Here is an 18141-nt window from a genome sequence, read left to right as displayed (position 1 = left end):
TATGTTCCATTCATGTTTCTACTATGTTCCGTTCATGTTTCTACTATGTTCCATTCATGTTTCTACTATGTTCCGTTCATGTTTCTACTATGTTCCATTCATGTTTCTACTATGTTCCGTTCATGTTTCTACTATGTTCCATTCATGTTTCTACTATGTTCCGTTCATGTTTCTACTATGTTCCGTTCATGTTTCTACTATGTTCCGTTCATGTTTCTACTATGTTCCGTTCATGTTTCTACTATGTTTCGTTCATGTTTCTACTATGTTTCGTTCATGTTTCTACTATGTTCCGTTCATGTTTCTACTATGTTCCATTCATGTTTCTACTATGTTCCATTCATGTTTCTACTATGTTCCATTCATGTTTCTACTATGTTCCGTTCATGTTTCTACTATGTTCCGTTCATGTTTCTACTATGTTCCATTCATGTTTCTACTATGTTCCATTCATGTTTCTACTATGTTCCGTTCATGTTTCTACTATGTTCCATTCATGTTTCTACTATGTTCCGTTCATGTTTCTACTATGTTCCATTCATGTTTCTACTATGTTCCGTTCATGTTTCTACTATGTTCCATTCATGTTTCTACTATGTTCCATTCATGTTTCTACTATGTTCCATTCATGTTTCTACTATGTTCTATGAATGTGTCTCTACAGCTGTATGAGATCTTTACCTTCCTGGGAGAGATGGGTGGCATTGTGCAGGTCCATGCTGAGAATGGAGAGATCATCGCCGAGGTAACCCACCTGTCACAACAACCACCCCCCCCCCCCCCTCCTCTCCTCCTCTCCTCCCTGGCTCAACCTTTGACCTTTACCACAGTGCATCACCATCCAGTCATACATTGTCCTGTTCCTCCAGACTAAAAAGACTCCCATAGATACTGTATCAAAAGGAAAGGGAAACGGTGAGGTTGAGAGGGGTTAGTGCAGGACACTGACAAGTAACGTGTGGATGCGGTTTATGTTACTCTGTGTTAGGACTGACTGTAGGGTCCTGGGAGGGAGCTGGGTGAACCTTAATAGCTGGTTCTGATTCCCTCCGAGATTTAGAGTGTCTGGGATCTGTCTGGCGGGACTATAAAGCCTGCTTCCTCGCTTTCTGAGCCCCAGTATCATGTCCCAAAGTTACCCCAAAGCTGTCAAGGGTGAATATGAGGGTGAAAACCTCCATACAACAGTTAACCACTCACCACTTTCTCCCTGCCCGGGCATCTCTCCATGCAATGTGTTATTGATGCAGGGTTAGATACTGCCATATGTCTGTTTGTGGTGCTGGTGTGTGTGTGTGTGTGCGTGCGTGCATGAAGGTGGGCGGGTATGCGGGTGTGTACGCATGTGTGTGTGTGTGTGTTTGTGTGCCAGAGGCTGGGGTGAATTCGGATGAACACGGTTCTGCTGTCTGTCTGTCCCACAGGAGCAGGCACGCATACTGGAGATGGGAATCACTGGACCAGAGGGACACGTGCTGAGCAGGCCAGAGGAGGTGGGAAACTATAATCAAATCAAATCAAATGTATTTATATAGCCCTTCTTACATCAGCTGATATCTCAAAGTGCTGTACAGAAACCCAGCCTAAAACCCCAAACAGCAAGCAATGCAGGTGTAGAAGCACGGTGGCTAGGAAGAACTCCCTAGAAAGGCCAAAACCTAGGAAGAAACCTGGAGAGGAACCAGGCTATGAGGGGTGGTCAGTCCTCTTCTGGCTGTGCTGGGTGGAGATTATAACAGAACATGGCCAAGATATTCAAATGTTCATAAATGACCAGCATGGTCAAATAATAATAATCACAGTAGTTGTCGAGGGTGCAGCAAGTCAGCACCTCAGGAGTAAATGTCAGTTGGCTTTTCATAGCCAATCATTAAGAGTATCTCTACCGCTATACACAATACGTCTGTTTGTCTGTGTCTGTCTGTCTGTCTGTCTGTCTGTCTGTCTGTCTGTCTGTCTGTCTGTCTGTCTGTCTGTCTGTCTGTCTGTCTGTCTGTCTGTCTGTCTGTCTGTCTGTCTGTCTGTCTGTCTGTCTGTCTGTCTGTCTGTCTGTCTGTCTGTCTGTCTGTCTGTCTGTCTGTCTGTCTGTCTGTCTGTGTGTGTGTGTGTGTGTGTGTGTGTGTGTGTGTGCCAGCGGAATTGTGTGGAATCAGTAAGGTATGCATGCACGTTTGCACACATTGTTCGCTGACAAATACGGACCAAATGTAAAATAAAAGCGATATAGAAAAAAATGCACTCTGGTAATTCTTCCAACAAACAAAACAATGTGATACCGCAGCACCACTAACAGAGTGGAGCTTGGTCCCATATCAAAGCTGGCATTGCATCAGTGAGCATCTCCAGACTGGGTTACAGCAGAACACAAGTGCAATAGGTGAGGTTGCCAGTCCAGGTTTAGTTGAATCTGTTCTCAGACTAATTGATTGTTCTATATGTGTCCGACTGCCTGCCTGTCTGCCTGTCCGTCTGTCCCTGTCTGCCTGCATGCATGCGTGTGTGTCACTGTATCCGTCGATTCCCCCCCCCCCCCCCCCTCTAGCTGGAGGCGGAGGCTGTGTTCCGTGCCATCACCATTGCCAGCCAGACCAACTGCCCCCTGTACGTGACCAGGGTCATGAGCAAGAGTGCTGCCGACATCATCTCACAGGCCAGGAAAAAAGGTACACGGGTTCCCAGTGTGGCTGACTGGCATTGTGCTGCAATTAGCATGTCAATCAGGCAGCTGAATTATACATTTGAAAGTCACAGTGAATGCCTGGAAACAATATCCATCGTATCAGAACACGAGAGCTACAGTATGTCCTTGGACCTGCATGGGCCTCAAAGGGAGTGCAACTTCACCGCTGCCTCCGTAAGTCTTCTATTCTGTTGGAGGATAGGAATGCGTCTGTGCCCCTTATGTGCTGATTGTGGTGTTTTGGTTCATGCTCTAGATTTACACCATAGGTCTGGTCTGGTCTAGCAAACTGTCAGAAACCTGTCCCCGCCATTCATCACAGAGGAGCAGGGAGAGAGAGAGCGGGCCTTTTGTGCGAGAAAGATGGACACGTTATGAGGAAGAGGAAGAGAGGGGAAAAATGCTGTTTGCATGTCCTCATGTAGGACGCATGTGAGGGTCGCCTGGCATGGAGATGTGGTCCCGGGAGGCCTTGCTTTCGTCCCTGGCTGACCCTGTTCCTCAGTGCTGACATCAGATGTGTCATGTCAGAGCCCAGAGAGAGAGACTCGCTTGGAGAACATCAGATCTTTACTACAAGCTATTTCAGCTGTTTCGCCAGACCTTTCAGTTAGATTCGATTATTCCTTTCGTTCAAATGTGTTTATTAATGTGGGATCAACCTGGTAAGTGGGAGATTTAGTTAACGAGTGAGTACATTTTCAGGAGGATGAGGCGACTTGATTCGATCTATCCTCACCCTGGGTGACCAACTTTCCCCCAGGTAACGTTGTGTTCGGCGAGCCAATCACGGCCAGCCTCGGGACTGACGGGACACACTATTGGAGCAAGAACTGGGCCAAGGCCGCCTCCTTTGTGACATCACCCCCACTCAGCCCGGACCCCACCACCCCGGACTACCTGAACACGTTACTGGCCAGGTAAAGAGCGCCCCCTGTTGACTGAATAACACTACACTAACCTCACCTGTCCACGCTGCATCTGTCCTGTATGTGCTCTATGCAGTGGCGGATTTAGGTATAGGTGACATGAGCAGCCGCCCAGGGCGGCATTTTGCCGTGGGGAAATAATTTGCACGTTCGGTTTTCTATCGCTCATTTATTTGCACGTCACGTCAATGATATCATGTCACCGTGTGGGACTGTGGGTCAATTAACCTTGTCGGAGTGGGCGCCCTGATTCTAGTTTGTTAGGCAGGCTACTGCCTGGGAAGGTCTCTGGGGAGTGGGGAGACCTCTGGTCTCCCCACTGGAAGCCCGAGGTAGGGGGAATCTATCAAATTGCGCATCTTTAACTTTGTACAAATGCAATTAATAAAATCAGTCACACTACGAAATGCTACCAAATAAACCACAATTCATTCATAATACTGTGAATATATAGTTTCACAGACATATTGTTGCTGAAGGAGGGAGGGGGGGGGGGGGGGTTCGCCCTGGGAGCCATACAAGCTAGAACCGCCAATGGCTCTATGACTTCATCCATCGCAAGCTGAAAGGGTTCTGGAGGCACTTCCAACCTCATGATAGATAGTCTGATGGTTGCACAAGTGGGACTGTTTGTCTGCTAGGAAAGTTTGAGTGCTCTGTAAGAAAGGGAAGACATCGATAACTGATAGGAGGAGACCTTGGCACTTGACTCAGAGTAATGCATCTACTTTGCCTGTGCTACTCCAGCTAATTATGAACTTTTCCAGCTTTTCTATATCGAATAAACTGAAGGGATCACAAATCACAGCTGAAGCAAATCTTACCGGTCTGAGTTTACTCTTTTTAATCATCTCTCTCTCTCTCTCTCTCTCTCTCTCTCTCTCTCTCTCTCTCTCTCTCTCTCTCTCTCTCTCTCTCTCTCTCTCTCTCTCTCTCTCTCTCTCTCTCTCTCTCTCTCTCTCTCTCCCCCCCCCCCTCCCCCTCCCCCTCCCAGTGGTGACCTGAACGTGACTGGCAGTGCCCACTGCACCTTCAGCGTGGCCCAGAAGGCCATAGGGAAGGATGACTTCACTCAGATCCCTGAGGGCGTGAACGGAGTGGAGGAGAGGATGTCCCTCATCTGGGACAAGGCTGTGGTGAGGATGAGAGGATGGCTGGACCACTATCTGCATGGCGCGTGTCTCTCTCTCTCTTTCTTTGGCTGCGTCTCAAATGGCACTCTATTCCCTTCATAAGGCCCATATAGCTCTCATCAAGAGTAGTGCACTGTATAGGGAATAGAGTGCCGTTAGCTTCACTACCTCTCACCGACCCTTTTTTTTACCTTGCTCCCTCTAACCCTCTTAGCTACTCTCTAAGTACCCCACTCCTTGAAATTCATGCTGCACTGTGTCCACAGTTCACCTCACTTTCTCCTTTCTCCTCTTCCCTAATCCATCTGGTAGTGTGGTTTTATGTTTCTATGAGTGCTCTTGTTTTCTCTCTCTCTATCTCTGGATCTGTCCCCCCGGCCGTTCATCCTGCTTAGAACAGTATAGATCTCTTCCTTTTCTCATTCTCGTTCTTGCTCTTTCATGTGCAGACAGACGTTGGTTTGTATTTATGGACAGCCGTGTTATGAATGAAAAGTTGTGGTGCTGCTTTGCCTCTGAAATTCAGATGAATTATTCACACTTAAGTCTCCCTTCAGGCAAAAACACATGGTCTCGGCACTAGCATTGACAGGAGTGTGTGTGTGTGTGCGTGTGTGCGTGTGCGTGTGCGCGTGTGTTCTTGCGTGAGACTACCAGAGTGCCCACGCCCACCAGTCAGCTGCAAAACCATCTTTGCTTAGCTAGCCATTCACCGTTAGCATTTCTTCCGGTTCACTCAGACCACCGGCAAGATGGACGAGAACATGTTTGTTGCCGTGACGAGCACCAACGCCGCCAAGATCCTGAACCTGTACCCCCGTAAAGGCCGGGTTGCCGTGGGCTCCGACGCCGACCTGGTCATCTGGGACTCGGACGCTGTCCGCACCATCACCGCCAAGACGCACAACTCGGTAAGAGGTCAAAGGTCAAACATCTGTCAAATACATAAAAACGTACAATGACAATTGACATGGACTACATGGGCAAATACATAAAGGTGGTACACTGAATGAAAGGGACTGAATACGCCAAAGTCGAATAGTCCCTCATATAGGCAACATTTCAGCCACAATGTTCAATGAGCTTAAAGTCCATTTCACTTTTCATTGTAGCAGTCAGCACTCATCAAGGACATTCAGGTCACTGTGGTTTACCAGTCAAGGACATGGAGGAGGAGTGCCTTTGACTTCTACTACCACAGATGTTCTGACAAACATTATAGCAGGCCTGGTGAGCTCTGGCTGGTGGTCATTGTGGACATTCAGTTCTGGTCTGAGAGCTGCGTAGCTGCAAAGGTAACATGGTTCTCCAGAGGAGTGTGAGACAGCGAGAGAGAAAGAGAGTGAAAAGCGCTGGCCTGCTCCCAGTGACAGTTCAGTTCCTCCTAAAATAACTCCCTGTAGACGTCCACAGCTACTAAAGCGCACACCATTGGCCCTCACTATCCTCCATTACTGCTGCTGGAGAGAGACCTCTTAGAATGCAGGGGTTGATGAATGCGGCTGAGGAGAGAGAGGAGACGTTACTGTTGTAGGAAAACAAAACAATGTTTCGCCCTTTTTCTTAGCCGTACTCCTCTCAAAGGCAATACTTCACTATGTTTGGGGGGGGGGGGGGAGTCAGATTCATTTTTTAAATAATTGGCTTTGAGGTCATTTTTATGTTCGCTAGCCATGTTGTGAGCAGCCACCACTGTGTGTTGTTCAGCTCCTCTCTCTTGTCCCTCGTCCCTAATCACAAGGACAGGAAGTGAAGCGTGGATCACACAGGAGCCCAGAGAATACAGAGCAGTACAGGGTTAAACAGAGGATGTGTCCACTCAGGAAATCAAGCCTTCTGCACTTCCTCCTGCAGCCACAGAGAGTGAGGGAACGAGAGACAGACCTAAGAGAAAAGCAGCGGAGTCCGATGAAGAGGTATGGAGAGAAAGAAAAACAGAGGGAGAGAGAGAGAGAGCGAACGAAAAAAAAGAGAGGGAGAGAAAGAAAGAGCTGGAAAAAGATTGGACATGTTTTCAGTGATTTTTCCACTTGTAGAAAATATACAGCGAGACCAAAGGTTCTTACAGAATGATGTCACCTTCTCATTTCCTGTGTGTAGCCCCTCCAGACAACAGAACAGCACACAAGAACACATAACATAAGAACTGGGGCTCCTGTCCATGTTTATAATAGCTACAGTGATCTATTGTACACAGTAGTTCAGTGCTTTATACCATTATATCTGTGTATCCCTCCCTCCTTAGTAAATACAAGTATCCTCAGTTATCTGAAATGTTTTGATTCTGGTTAGCTTTGTTTATGTTGTTGCACAGAGAGCCAGGCCATGACATCATACTTGGCAGGCCTTATGTCCTGTCCTGGGCTGAATCTGGAACACGCTAAAACACCAGGGCCGTGTGCACAGGAACAAACTGACAATGGGGGGGGGCAGAACGATAGATGGAGGAAGAGAGTTTAGTGGCAGGAGTATAGAGGGAGGGGGAAATGGATCAGGGAGAACGAGCGAGAGTGAAAGAGAGTAGGAAAAAAGTGGGAGAGAAAGTGAGACGGAGAGAAGAAGGAAAGAGAGAAAGTGCAAGAAAGAGAGAGAACGGGTAGAGTGATGCTTGGATTCATTAGCCCCAGCTGTGCGATGGCAGCTGTTTGTCTTTGTATGCCAAATAGAGGCGTATGAGAAACAGGCCGACTGGATGATGAGGAATGAAGAGGAGGAGGAGCAGGAGGGTTATTTCTCTCTCTTCTCACACAGATGTTGTTAATTAAGGCAGAACCATGGTCTCATCTCTACAGAGACGGCCTGCCCAGCCGCCTGCCAACCCGCCTCCTCTTTTCCTCTGTCCTCCCAGCCAAACTGGGCCTGTGTGTCCATGACTCCACTCATCTCTGCCTCAATAGGCTCTCTGTCTCAAAACAACACATAGAATTGACAAACAAATTGACAAACAAACAAACCAAAACAATGGCAAAAAACACACATTTCTTTCCACAGGGCTGTGGGGTGAGACAGGGATGCAGCTTAAGCCCCACCATCTTCAATATATATATCAACGAATTGGCGAAGGCACTAGAACAGTCTGCAGCACCCGTTCTCATCCTACTAGAATCAAATGTCTACTGTTTGCTGATGATCTGGTGCTTCTGTCCCCAACCAATGAGGACTTACAGCAGCACCTAGATCTTTTGCAAAGATTCTGGCAGACCTGGGTCTGACAAAGCTGTGAACGAGCTTAGAGACAAGGCAAGAACGGCCTTCTATGCTATCAAAAAGAAGATAACATTTGACATACCAATTAGGATCTGGTTAAAAATACTTGAATCAGTTATAGAACCCATTGCACTTTGTAGTTGTGAGGTCTGGGGTCTGCTCACCAACCAAGAATTCACAAAATGGGACAAACACCAAATTGAGACTGCGTGCAGAATTCTGCAAAAATATAATCCGTGTACAACGTAAAACACCAAATGATGCATGCAGAGCATAATTAGGCCGATACCTGCTAATTATCAAAATCCAGAAAAGAGACGTCAAATTCTACAACCACCTAAAAGGAAGCGATTCCCAAACCTTCCATAACAAAGCCGTCCCCTACAAAGAGATGAACCTGGAGAAGAGTCCCCTAAGCAAGCTGGTCCTGGGGCTCTGTTCACAAACACAAACAGACCCCACAGAATCCCAGGACAGCAACACAATTAGACTCAACCAAATCATAAGAAAACTAAAATATTATTACTTGACACATTGGAAAGAATTAACAAAAAAAATAGCAAACTAGAATGCTATTTGGCTCTAAACAGAGAGTACACAGTGGCAGAATACCTGACCATTGTGACTGACCCAAACTTAAGGAAAGCTTTGACTATGTACAGACTCAGTGAGCATAGCCTTGCTTTTGAGAAAGGCCGCCATAGGCAGACCTGCATCTCAAGAGAAGACCTGCTATGTGCACACTGCCCACAAAATGAGGTGGGAACTGAGCTGCACTTCCTAACCTCTTGCTCAGTGTATGACCATATTAGAGACACATATTTCCCTCACATTACACAGATCCACAAAGAATTTGAAAACAAACCCAATTTTGATATACTCCCATTTATACTGGGTAAAATACCACAGTGTGCCATCACAGCAGCAAGATTTGAAAAGGGCAACCAGTGAAGAACAAACACCATTGTAAATACAACCCATATTTATGTTTATTTATTTTCCCTTTTGTACTTTAACTATTTGCACATAATATGACATTTGAAATGTCTTTATTCTTTTGGAACTTTTGTGATTAAACATTACAATGTTCATTTTTATGGTTTATTTCACTTTTGTTTATTGTCTAGTTCACTTGCTTCGGAGCAGGCTTGATAAATCTAAAGTTTTTGTTGTGATTTTGTCCTCTCTTTTGTTGGCCTAACACCACTGATCATAGACATACAATATCAAGTTGAAGTATAATGTGTGTGTTTGTGTGTGTTTGTGTGTTTTCCAGGCTGCTGAGTTCAACGTGTTTGAGGGCATGGAGCTGCGTGGTGCCCCCTCGGTGGTGATTTGCCAGGGGAAGCTGGTGCTGGAGGATGGGAACCTGCACGCCATCTCCGGGGTCGGTCGCTTCATCCCATGCACCCCCTTCCCAGACTTTGCCTACAAGCGCATCAAGGCCAGGAAGCAGGTAAAAGATGCTAGCGTCTCTCTCCTTACTCCTGTCTAGTCAGAATCTACTGTACTCTAAGGCTGTGTTGACACAGGCATCCCAATTCTGATCTTTTGACCAATTATGGGCAAAAGATCTGATCTGATTGGTCAAAAGACCAATTAGTGGCAAAATATCAGAATTGGGCTGCCTGTATAGACACAGCCTAAGTCTGTCTCCCCTTTATAAAAGTATTAAACAATATATTTCCAAAGTAACAAAGTATTTCCAATGAACATATTCCCAACTCTTCAGTTCTGTCTTATGTTTTATGCGGATTGTTTGTTACATGCCAGAGTGTTGCTATGTGACACTGAGCCAAGGTAAAGGACTGTGAGGACTGTGAGGTATGTGAGGCAGTGGAGGCTGCTGAGGGGAGGACGGCTCATAATAATGGCTGGAATTGAGTGAAAGGAATGGTATCAAACACATGAAAAAAAAAGATACATGTCCTTGATACCGTACCATTAACTCCATTCCGGACATTATCATGAGCCGTTCCTCCCCTCAGCAGCCTCCACTGGTATGAGGTGTGTGAAGTACAGTATTTGAAGACTGCAAGGTCTGTGAGGTCCGCGAGTTGCGGACATCTGGAAGTGTTTTCTCAGTGGTTAGGGATTAATCAGGACTAATCTGATGTAGAGCTGAGATGAGCCATCCAGAACCCACAAACATGGAAGATGTCAGTGCGGCTTTACTTTCAAGGCGGTTTAGCTTTGCGCGAATGCATACTGCTGCTGTGGATCAGCCTATGCCACACATCATCAGACATGCCATCAATCTCAATGTACATACTGAAATGGTAATCCAAAGCAGTGTGTTCAATGGAGACAGACTGCACTTATATATCTCAGCTGTTTTCACACCAACCCGTACCGCAATCTCTATCGCACTCCACACTGCCCTTTCCCACCTGGACAAAAGGAACACCTATGTGAGAATGCTGCTCATTGACTACAGCTCAGCGTTCAACACCATAGAGCCCATAAAGCTCATCACTAAGCTAAGGACCCTGGGACGAAACACCTCCCTCTGCAACTGGATCCTGGACTTCCTGACGGGCCGCCCCCAGGTGGTAAGGGTAGGTAACAACACATCTGCCACGCTGATCCTCAACACTGAGGCCCCTCAGGGGTGCGTGCTCAATTCCCTCCTGTACTCCATGTTCACCCACGCCTGCGTGGCCAAGCATGACTCCAACACCATCGTTAAGTTTGCTGACGACACAATGATGGTAGGCCTGATCACCGACACTGATGAGACAGCCTATAGGGGGGAGGTCAGAGACAACAACCTCTCCCTCAATGTGAGCAAGACAAAGGAGATGATCGTGGACTACAGGAAAAGGAGGGCCGAACACGCCCCCATTCACATCGACGGGGCTGTAGTGGAGCGGGTCGAGAGTTTCAAGTTCCTTGGTGTACACATCACCAACAAACTATCATGGTCCAAACACACCAAGACAGTCGTGAAGACGGCACGACAACACCTTTTCCCCCTCAGGAGACTGAAAAGTTTGTTACCACACGGCAAGCGGAACCGGAGCGTCAAGTCTAGGTCCGAAAGGCTCCTTAACAGCTTCTTCCCCCAAGCCATAAGACTGCTGAACAGTTAATCAAATGGCCACCCAGACTTTTTACATTGAACCCCCCCCCCCCTTTGTTTTTACACTGCTGCTACTCGCTGTTTATTATCTATGCCTAGTCACTTTACCACTACCTACATGTACAAATTACCCCGACTAACCTGTACCTGCACACTGACTCGGTACTGTCATTCCCTGTATATATTCCCTTGTTATTGTTATTTTATTGTGTTACTTTTATTTTATTTTTTAACTTAAGTTTCTTTGGTAAATATTTTCTTAACCCTATTTCTTGAACTGCATTGTTGGTTAAGGGCTTGTAAGTAAGCATTTCACGAATACACCTGTTGTATTCGGCGCATGTGACAAATAACATTTGATTTGACTGTGTACACATAGGACGTCTGTCCTCTGGCAGTCGCGCTGGTGTTAGCTATAACAGCAATACATTATGGACTGCATGTCTGTCTGTCGGTGTCCAGGCTTCGGGGGCATAATAGGAAGTCTGTCTCCCCAATTGGAAGGCACAAGATAAAAATAGCATTCAGAGTGTGTAACGCAGATGGGAATTGCCAGAAAATGCGGTAATGGTGTCTTAACTACCTCTCTGGGTGATCTCACGTATCCTTTTGATGTAGGTGCTGGAGAATGGGGGGATTGAACGAGGGGATGGGGATGTGTGAGAGAGAAGTATTACGTCAGACTTGAGTGTTCACCTCAGCGGAGTTGGCTGTTGGCTGTGGGTTGTATACTGTAACGACTGACTGCCAGTTAGAACCCTCTCCACAGAGGGTTCTAAATGGAACCAAAAAGGGTTCTACCTGGAACCAAAAAGGGTTATCCTATGGGGACAGCCGAAGAACCTTTTTGGAACAATTTTTTCTAAGAGTGTAGCTCAGCTTCCAGGAATTCCTCAGTCACATAATCCTAGGACAGAGGACAGAAGCTTGCATGTCAAATAAGAACAGTGTCTCAGTCTGCAGTGCGTCTGTCTGTCAGTAAATCTGGAAGTGCTTTCCTTAGGAAAACACCGGGTGAAATATGCATTTTGATTCAGGCACAACGCGTTCTACAAACAAACCCATGAATCAAATTATAAACAGGCATTGTCTTGGAGAACTGTTGTAAACTTACCAACAGACATGATACCCTATTCATCTCTCTTTCTCTCCTTCTTTATCTCGACCCCTCCTTCCTCCTCTCACTTTCTCTTTCTCTTTCTCTCCACTCCCCCCCTCTCCTTCTCCCCCTCCCCCCTCTCAGCTGGCAGTCCTGCGGGCAGTGCCCAGGGGCATGTATGATGGCCCCGTGTCTGACTTCTCGCCCATGTCCCGTGGCGGTACCCCCTCAGCGTCTGCCCGCACCTCCCCCACCAAGCAGCCCGTGAGGAACCTCCACCACTCGGCCTTTAGCTTAGCAGGTAACCCTGCACAACGCGGTGAGCTTCAGCAACCTTTTAATTTACCCATCTGTCTTCCCATACCTTGCCGTCATAGGAAGTACCAGGAACCTGACACACACACACACTCAACAACAGTCAACAATGACACATTACAATGCAATTCACGCTTGATATGCTGCCATGGTCGACTTTGCCGTTTGTCTGCGGAATAGCCTTCGGGTGAAATCTGACATTTTACCATAATCAAATTTTCTGCCTTCATGATTTGTTTGAGGTAATAAATGCACACAGCACAAGACATTTGTCCTCCAGCCATCTTGGTACTTCCAGACAGTGCTCTATATGTTTCTCAAGTCTTTTTGTTATCTTAAAAAAAAAAAAGTTTTTTTACATTGGTTGATTTAATTCATTTCAGCTTGATGCAGCTTTGTCTTGGTTCTCTCTCTCTCTCCCTCTCTCTGTATGCATCTTAATTCAACTACAGTATGTTCTAAGATTTCCGTCCAGACATCTGGCATCTCACTTTCGTAGTTGTTGTCTGTTTAATGAAGCTCATCTAATGAGCGGGTACAATGAGGCTGATGATAATTGATGTGTCTAAAGTTCGTTCACATAACCAATAGCAGAGCTTGGTGGAGCGTTGAGTGACAGTGCGATTACATACATCTGCAACCTCTTTTCAAAGTACAACCTTTGAGGGAGGAGCCAAATAAACAATAGTTTAACAGGAATAGTTGATGTGTGATGCACTGATGCAGGAGGAGGGAGGGTGACCTGCGTTGGAAAGTATTTCCCCATGGCTGTAGTCTAGTGGGGGTTTATTCCATTCATCCCCATCGTTCCCAGAAAGCCAGAGAGCCTGCTTTCCTTTCCTAGGCTGTGTGTTTATAAACCAGACCTGGCCTATTCTCTCCTTCTGGCTTCCAAGATAATCCCCTGTTCGAATACTAGCCACTCACTCTGGGAATAAATACCCCTCTCGTCCACATCCAGTACATGCAAGAGCACATACAAATATACCCGTGTACACACACACACAAACGTAACACACACATGCGCGCGCACACACAGACGCGCGCACACTCACAGGACTCTGCAGAATAGGGCTTCATCTCACCAGCCACAGGGTTGATATACTTCTCTGTCTCCAGATGTGAAGTAACCTTGGCCGTGTTTCGTGCAGAGAGGATGTGGTAGAGTTCTACAGTGTAAAACACTGGCCCGGAGAGAGTGTAAGACTTAAAACAGTAGGCGTAAATCTCTCCTTGTCCATTATGCCAATTTAATCCAGGGCTAATCCCAATCCCGTTGGCGGTCGAAAAGGGATTTATTCCAGAGGTCGCCAAGGTCGCGTCGCCTGGTTGGTTTGTCTCATGACGAACGCTAGTTTCTAGTGGAGAAACTGGCTTTGTTGAGGGGAATCTGTAAGAGACAGCGCTAAATCATGTATGTCTGTGTCAGGTCCCCCCACCACAGAGGATCTCCCCATCCGGCCAGCGGGACGCCGCATCGTAATTCCCCCCGGTGGTCGCTCCAACATCACATCCCTTAGCTAAGAGGTTGAACCAGGATCGAGACCAGTCAGAAGATGACAACAGCCACTGGGAGAAGACGGAGACATGATTAGTTACAAGTTAAGAGTTGAGCAAAACACTGAATCCTCATGCCTTACCAGCCACAATGCTACCTGCTTAAGCTTCTAAAGCACCGTTTTCCTCCTCCTAGGGAATTGCAGGTCAGTCACTAGAACAATAGGTTAATTTGAAGGATATTTGGCAAAACCTTTACACAAAGATTGAATTTGTATGCCGTGGAATTACATGTGCATGGTCATAACCAGAATATAGGTAATCAATCAATGTGTATTACTGTCCCTTACTGTCAACATTAGTAGTTGTTTTAACTGTGCATTGACCGTTTCGGTTCTACTCTGAATCCATAATATAGTTAAATGAACCTCATGATAACTGTCATGACCAGTGACCACAGTGTTCTGATGCCTGTTCCCTAGGACAAGTAATACTGCTTTTCTCATAGCAATTCTTTGTTTTTTTTCTTCCATCACGTTCTCGGCTTTCAATGTCACCCTTTTTGAGTGCTAGTCTGCAGATATACAGTAGTTCGCTAGCGGTGTAATAATAACATGCAGTAACGTCCATTACTGATAGGTGGCACTGTGAGTATGTATGGTAGATGTAACGTAGCTTTGTGAATGATGTTGTCGCTGGCTCCCTGGGTTGTTGAACCAGAAGTGATAGTCATTTAATCATTTAAAAAAAAAAAGGAAACTAGATAAAAACACATCTGGTAATACAGATATTTTGTAAACATGTAATAGCATGTTGGTAGAAGTGGTTGTCAGGTTAATTTTCCCTTGCGCTCTGCTCCATCCTGGCTGTAGATTCCATTGAGAAACCGTCCTTTGCCATTGCTTCAAGCTTAATGCCTGTTCCTATACATACCGTTTAGCAAGTCATCTGGGGGGTAAAAGGAAAATGCGCAAGAAGTACCAAGCTCAACTTCCATGGCCTGGGTCGTGAAATTGTAATTCTGAGCTTTGTGAACATTACTACATAAAGAAAATGAAATGATTAAAAGTAACAAACCTGATTTGAAATAACAGTAATTCACCTCTGTCTTTTATTTTTTTATTTTCATGGCAATGTGGGATCTCGTTTTGAAGCAGCAGACCATCGTAACCTGCATTCAAGAACATAACATTGAAGCGTAATGTCGTGCTGTTTTAAATCTCAACACTCTGAGAGTCTCCACATTTCTGTACACTCTACCTGACTGACAGCCCTTAGTTTGGTAACTAACACCAAGGGGAAGACAGACACGCTTAACCCTGGGTCACTTTCTTTCACAATTCTTTTCTATGCGTCTGTTTGGTCTACCTGTCCCAGACAAGGCAGGGGATTGTAATATGTTTTCAGAAAGAGGCGAGTAGGACGAGGAGAGCTTTATTTTTGCTATCCCAATCAGCTGAGGGAGAGGTTGTGAGGAAGTCATTGTCTTTTAATGAGTGATGGCGTGGAACTTCAAGCCATCCAAGTGGTGATTATATTTATGTTAGTTTGACTTGATCTTTGTTATTGTTTTTTTAGGTTCTTTTTTTTTTTTTTACTGTTGTATCAAAACCCAGAGAAGGCAGGTAATAAAAAAAAAAACGTTGAGGTGTGATGTGGTGTTATGAACTGTTCCTGAATAAACATGAGTTGCAACTGACTGGCTGTCACTCTTTTATCTTTCAATCTACATTATAGTAGAAATAAAAAATACATACCTTTTAAAACTTCTTCAGGATCAGTGGGTCCCCCACGGGACGGTTCAGCTAACGTGGGATAATGCGATTAGCATGAGGTTGTAAGTAACAAGAACACTTCCCAGGACATAGACATATCTGATATTGGCAGAAAGATTCAATTGTTGTTAATCTAGCTGCACTGTCCAATTTACAGTAGCTATTACAGTGAAATAATACCATGCTATTGTCTGAGGAGAGTGCACAGTTATGAACTTGAAAAGTTATTAATAAACCAATTAGGCACATTTGGGCAGTCTTGATACAAAATGTTGAACAGAAATGCAATGGTTCATTGGATCAGTCTAAACCTTTTCACGTACTGCTGCCATCTAGTGGCCAAAATCTAAATTGCACCTGGGCTGGAATATACATTATGGCCTTTCTCTTGCATTTCAAAGACGATGGTACAAAACAATGGTTGGTTTTTTCTTAGTATTTTCTTTTACCAGATCTAATGTGTTATATTCTCCTACATTCATTTCACATTTACACAATCTTCAAAGTGTTCTCTCATAGAAATTTGATGTGTAGTCCTGACAGTTAATAGTACTAATAATACTGACAGTATTATTGCTGTTCCAGTATATTACATTTCTATCTGCACAATTCTGGATTCATACTACCATTGTTTTGGGGATTTCCCATTTTCTGACCCATTGTTAATCCTGGCAGTAAACTTGTCACCACTCTGTTATCATTTTTCTATTTTATAGCCAGTTAAAGTATCATGACATCACTTTTGATGACTGTCATTATGAAAAACTGAGAAGATTGCTTCTATAAAACGCCATCGCAGTCTGGAGTGGGAGATAGTCAGCATTATTTTGCAAACACGGACAGTTCACAAGGACTTCTTGGCATTGTATATAAACCCTCCCAAGATAATGTAGTTGTCACTAGCCAGTTAGTTTCTACAGTATGTGCATTTACAACAGATGAGCTTGTGTGGGGGGAGAGAGAGGCTCTTTGAGGAGAAATCCAAAATAAGTCCACTGTTATTCTTATCTTATGTGATCCTCCAGCTTGACTTCAATTTGGTTTTATGAGGAGCGTATATCATTCACGGAGACTCACAGATTACCCCGTGAATGTGGGAAAGCGCTGGATCAACTTTGATCTCAGAGCCCACCGAGGAAGAGTAATGGGGGCTTGTCTTAAAAGGGGATCTGGGGAGAAGTTGGCCACAGTCAGACTAGCAGTGAATGGGAAAACCACATGATGCATGGTAACTTGCTGATGATGCATTAAGAGGTAATGTCTCCAGCTGATTAAGACAGGAGAGGGTGGGCGGTCAGAGAGAGAGAGAGAGGTCTCGGACACAAGGACTCCAGTCTTGACTTGATCTCTGGCAAGATCTTACAAATGAGAGTCTGTAGTATCAGGGAAGAGGTAAAACATTCTACATTTTTGTCAGTATAGGACAGATAATTAGTTACAGGCAGCATGACTTTGGCTGTTATGACCATTATGACCTCAGCAGCTCTGAACATAACCTCTGTTTTTCTAAGGGGTGGAGGAGCTCAGCAATAATGAAGTGTGACATAAACTCAGCGTAAGCTTCACAAAGCCCTGAAAGTACCAAATGACATATTAGCTCATGCACAGCTTTGAAGAAATACAGTGTGATTCACCAAGGAAACAGTGGCTAAATTGGTGTGTTCACCCCAAATTACTTGGTGAGCTCACCATTCTGGTGTGTAACAACAAATACTGGAGCCAAATCTGGAGAAGAAGGAGGAGCAACAAAGCCTTCTCATAAAGAAAAATACTTCAGACAAACAAATCAAGCCTAAACTATGCTTCCTGTTTCTGCGGGACTACAATTGATTGTCTGGGTAGTCCGGGGGATGCTATACTTAGCTTATTCTATTTGGTGCCATTCTCCACTGTGTCTCTGTCGGTCTGATTTCGGACTGTTTTCATGGGTTTGCCCTTTTGGCTCATAGTGATAAGGCCCCTAATGCGTTAGAGCCCTGTCACTCATCCATAGCCACCTGCTAAGGCTACTGAGGAACTTACAACATAAGGTTGTTAAAGACAGACAGAGAGCACACAGCTCTCGCTCTCTCTAGAACATTCTTATTTTGAGTGTTTTGTGGTTCCCCATGCCTATTCAGGCATAATCCCATCTCTGCAAAGGGCAAAATCAATACTTAAAAAATGTATACAGTATCAGTGGTGTTTACCTTGGTTCCAACATATCAGTGACATTAAAAACTCTTCTAGGGTAGGGGGCAGCATTTGGAATTTTGGATGAAATGCATGCCCAAATTAAACTACCTGCTTCTCGTGCCCAGAAGATATGATATGCATATAACTGGTAGATGATTTGAATAGAAAACACTCTAAAGTTTCCAAAACTGTTAAAATAGTGTCTGTGAGTATCTGTGAGAACTGTGAGAACTGATTTGGCAGGCGAAA

The 18141-nt window shown here is 45.1% G+C and overlaps 1 protein-coding gene across 2 annotated transcripts in view; it reads left to right on the top strand.

The window, feature by feature from the left end:
• The window catches only part of LOC139583983 (dihydropyrimidinase-related protein 3-like), a 28974-nt gene extending 13333 nt beyond the window's left edge, over positions 1 to 15641 (top strand). The window contains exons 6-14 of one of the 2 annotated variants that reach the window (XM_071415478.1): positions 665 to 745; positions 1425 to 1493; positions 2543 to 2663; positions 3444 to 3600; positions 4604 to 4745; positions 5483 to 5653; positions 9226 to 9405; positions 12275 to 12449; positions 13875 to 15641. In XM_071415478.1, the coding sequence (XP_071271579.1) occupies positions 665 to 745; positions 1425 to 1493; positions 2543 to 2663; positions 3444 to 3600; positions 4604 to 4745; positions 5483 to 5653; positions 9226 to 9405; positions 12275 to 12449; positions 13875 to 13969 (1191 nt within the window). In that variant the 3' untranslated portion in view covers positions 13970 to 15641. The remainder of the gene's footprint in view (positions 1 to 664; positions 746 to 1424; positions 1494 to 2542; positions 2664 to 3443; positions 3601 to 4603; positions 4746 to 5482; positions 5654 to 9225; positions 9406 to 12274; positions 12450 to 13874) is intronic. The other variant, XM_071415488.1, reaches the window with a different exon arrangement.
• Positions 15642 to 18141: the final 2500 nt, after the last annotated feature.

The sequence above is a fragment of the Salvelinus alpinus genome, chromosome 1 (assembly GCF_045679555.1).
Source record: "Salvelinus alpinus chromosome 1, SLU_Salpinus.1, whole genome shotgun sequence".
NCBI classification, from domain to species: Eukaryota; Metazoa; Chordata; class Actinopteri; order Salmoniformes; family Salmonidae; genus Salvelinus; species Salvelinus alpinus.
This window is presented reverse-complemented; position numbering and strand designations above follow the sequence as displayed.